Source organism: Oncorhynchus kisutch, linkage group LG1 (assembly GCF_002021735.2).
Source record: "Oncorhynchus kisutch isolate 150728-3 linkage group LG1, Okis_V2, whole genome shotgun sequence".
NCBI lineage: Eukaryota > Metazoa > Chordata > Actinopteri > Salmoniformes > Salmonidae > Oncorhynchus > Oncorhynchus kisutch.
In genome coordinates this window covers 76,133,642-76,137,309 of record NC_034174.2, presented here as the reverse complement: position 1 = coordinate 76,137,309, position 3,668 = coordinate 76,133,642, and the positions used below count along the sequence as shown (strand labels likewise).

The window sequence follows — 3,668 nt, the reverse complement described above, 5'->3', positions numbered from 1 at the left end:
CTGTCTGTCTGTCTGTCTGTCTGTCTGTCTGTCTGTCTGTCTGTCTGTCTGTCTGTCTGTCTGTCTGTCTGTCTGTCTGTCTGTCTGTCTGTCTGTCTGTCTGTCTGTCTGTCTGTCTGTCTGTCTGTCTGTCTGTCTGTCTGTCTGTCTGTCTGTCTGTCTGTCTGTCTGTCTGTCTGTCTGTCTGTCTGTCTGTCTGTCTGTCTGTCTGTCTGTCTGTCTGTCTGTCTGTCTGTCTGTCTGTCTGTCTGTCTGTCTGTCTGTCTGTCTGTCTGTCTGTCTGTCTGTTTGTTTGTTTGTTTGTTTGTGGAAGGGGTTGGGGTCCATTGTAAATGTGATGTATTTTAACACCAACGGACTGCAAAGTAAACATCATGTTTTAGATGTAATGTTTTGTAGTTGGTTAAGTGCAACTTCCTTTCATTTCCGTTCATTGCTGACAGGGTCAAGAAGATTCTGAATCCTCCTATACCAGATCCATCCAGGTACTTTGAGGGCCTCAACCTCCAGCACGATGGAAACTTCAAGGTCAGTTCTACTTTTGACTGAAGTTACGTGCCAAAAGGGACCCTATTCCCTAATGGTGGTATTTAGGTTATAATGGCTGTAGTTAGGTTATAATGGCTTTAGTTGGGTTATAATGGTGGTATTTAGGTTATAATGGCTGTAGTTGGGTTATAATGGTGGTATTTAGGTTATAATGGTGGTATTTCGGTTATAATGGCTGTAGTTAGGTTATAATGGTGGTATTTAGGTTAGAATGGTGGTATTTAGGTTATAATGGCTGTAGTTGGGTTATAATGTCTGTAGTTAGGTTATAATGGTGGTATTTAGGTTATAATGGCGGTAGTTAGGTTATAATGGCTGTAGTTAGGTTATAATGGTGGTATTTAGGTTATAATGGTGGCATTTAGGTTATAATGGCTGTAGTTGGGTTATAATGGCTGTAGTTAGGTTATAATGGTGGTATTTAGGTTATAATGGCAGTAGTTAGGTTATAATGGCTGTAGTTAGGTTATAATGGTGGTATTTAGGTTATAATGGTGGTATTTAGGTTATAATGGCTGTAGTTGGGTTATAATGGCTGTAGTTAGGTTATAATGGTGGTATTTAGGTTATAATGGCGGTAGTTAGGTTATAATGGCTGTAGTTAGGTTATAATGGTGGTATTTAGGTTATAATGGTGGTATTTAGGTTATAATGGCTGTAGTTGGGTTATAATGGTGGTATTTAGGTTATAATGGCTGTAGTTGGGTTATAATGGTGGTATTTAGGTTATAATGGCTGTAGTTAGGTTATAATGGCTGTAGTTAGGTTATAATGGCGGTAGTTAGGTTATAATGGCTGTATTTAGGTTATAATGGCTGTAGTTGGGTTATAATGGTGGTATTTAGGTTATAATGGCTGTAGTTAGGTTATAATGGCTGTAGTTGGGTTATAATGGCTGTAGTTGGGTTATAATGGTGGTATTTAGGTTATAATGGCTGTAGTTAGGTTATAATGGCTGTAGTTGGGTTATAATGGTGGTATTTAGGTTATAATGGCTGTAGTTGGGTTATAATGGCTGTAGTTGGGTTATAATGGTGGTAGTTAGGTTATAATGGTGGTAGTTAGGTTATAATGGCTGTAGTTGGGTTATAATGGCTGTAGTTGGGTTATAATGGTGGTAGTTAGGTTATAATGGCTGTAGTTGGGTTATAATGGCTGTAGTTGGGTTATAATGGCTGTAGTTGGGTTATAATGGTGGTAGTTAGGTTATAATGGTGGTAGTTAGGTTATAATGGCTGTAGTTTGGTTATAATGGCTGTAGTTGGGTTATAATGGCTGGAGCCTAATGGAATGGTATCAAACAGATAAAACACATAGTTTCCATATATTTATTACCAGACATTATTATGAGCTGTCCTCACCATTGTCTAAGAATTAGCATCATGTATTATTGAAGCCACCTGTCGGAAGACAGTGCAGTCGTCACCTTACAAGCCTCCTCTGCAATAGAAAATTAAAATAATAATCCTTTCATTTACCTCTCCTCTATATGTCTCTCTTTCTCTCTCTCTCTCTCTCTCTCTCTCTCTCTCTCTCTCTCTCTCTCTCTCTCTCTCTCTCTGTGTGTGTGTGTGTGTGTGTGTGTGTGTGTGTGTGTGTGTTGTGTGTGTGTGTGTGTGTGTGTGTGTGTCTGTGTCTGTGTCTGTGTGTCTGTGTGTCTGTGTCTGTGTCTGTGTGTGTGTGTGTCCGTGCCCGTGCCTACAGGCTTGGCTGGGTCCTTTGTTTGCCCTTGAATCCATCAACTCTGCCTCGCACCGTGAAGACATCTCCCAGGTAGAGATCACCGACAGCCTGGACAACGTCACCCCCTTGAGGACGGCACCACCACAAGAGAAGAGATGGGATAACAGTGGCCACTCCTTCTGCTCCGGCTTCTCCAACTCCAGCTACTTCTTATCTCAATGCTCCCAGCCTGGATCCACCTCCATCAAGCTGGAACCCTGCTCTGTACACTCCCCTTACGGACCAGTAGGTGGCACTACTGAAATGATAGATGAGTGGAAGGAGGAGAACAGAGGAGATAGGATGGATAGTAATAGAGGTGTAGGGGGGAAGGCCGAAGATATCAGGGGTGGAGGGAAAGATGGAGAGATGTTGGGTGGAGGGAAGGATGGAGAGATGGGGGGTGGAGGTGTACTTGAAGGCATCAGTGCAGGTGAAGATATCCTCCAGGTTTCTTCTTACGGGCGTGTCGAGAAGCTCCAGGCCGAGCGTCGGGCCCTCATAAGCCCAGATTCAGGCATCGGCAGTGGGGCAGAGGATCAGGAAAGTCAGGAGAGCGTGGAGGATGCGGTCGGGCCTATTGCATCCACCCCCCATTTTGTCTCTCAGGACTTCCATCTTGTTCCGCTTCTTCCTCTTATCAATAACAATAACTTTACATTCTGCTCCACCCCCTTACCCATTTCCCTGTCCGCTTTCCCCCAGCTTCCCTTCACCCTACCTGGGTTGGATAGTGTAGGGGGAAAGGGTACGGAGATGGGGGTTGGAGGAGGTTCTCTCACAATGTCTTCCTCCTATGAACGTGTGGATAATCTGCAGCTCCAGGCCCAACTCTTGGCCCCTCAGAGCCCAGATTCAGGCATTGGCAGTGGGGGAGAGGATCAGGAGAGCGTGGGGGATGAGGTCAGGCCAACTGTGACCCCCTGTAACCATATCCCTCTTATTACCACTAACAATATATTTCCTTTCTGTTCCACTCCCTTACCTATTCCACTGACCAGTTTACACTTCCCCTTCTCTGGGTTGGGGTTGGCTCCATCCCTGGGTATGAGAACCAGTCATTCAGGCAGGCTGATCGAGGAGATGTCTCTCCTGTCTTCTTCAATGGCAGTAGAGCCCTCTAGTGGCGGCTACATACCAGTGAAAGAAGCTCAGAGCTGAGCTATGAAAACATTTCACCAAGGTCTACGTTTGTAAAAGTCTTGTAATTCTCCCAAAATTCCCTGGTTATCCAGAAATCCTGGTTGGAGGAAGCCAAGATGGTAATCTCCCAACCAGGATTGAGAAAGTTACTAGAATAGGGGGTCAAAAGTTTTAGAACACCCACCCATTCAAGGGTTTTTCTTTATTCTTACTATTTTCTACATTGTAGAATAATAGTGAATACATCAAAACTA

At 43.9% G+C, this 3,668-nt stretch overlaps 1 protein-coding gene across 3 annotated transcripts in view; it reads left to right on the top strand.

The window, feature by feature from the left end:
• The window catches only part of LOC109878997 (interleukin-2 receptor subunit beta-like), a 21,800-nt gene extending 18,132 nt beyond the window's left edge, over window positions 1-3,668 (top strand). For all 3 annotated transcript variants that reach the window (XM_031833544.1, XM_031833545.1, XM_031833548.1), the window contains exons 9-10: window positions 444-528; window positions 2,254-3,668. In XM_031833544.1, coding sequence (XP_031689404.1) covers window positions 444-528; window positions 2,254-3,432 — 1,264 coding nt within the window. In that variant the 3' untranslated portion in view covers window positions 3,433-3,668. The remainder of the gene's footprint in view (window positions 1-443; window positions 529-2,253) is intronic.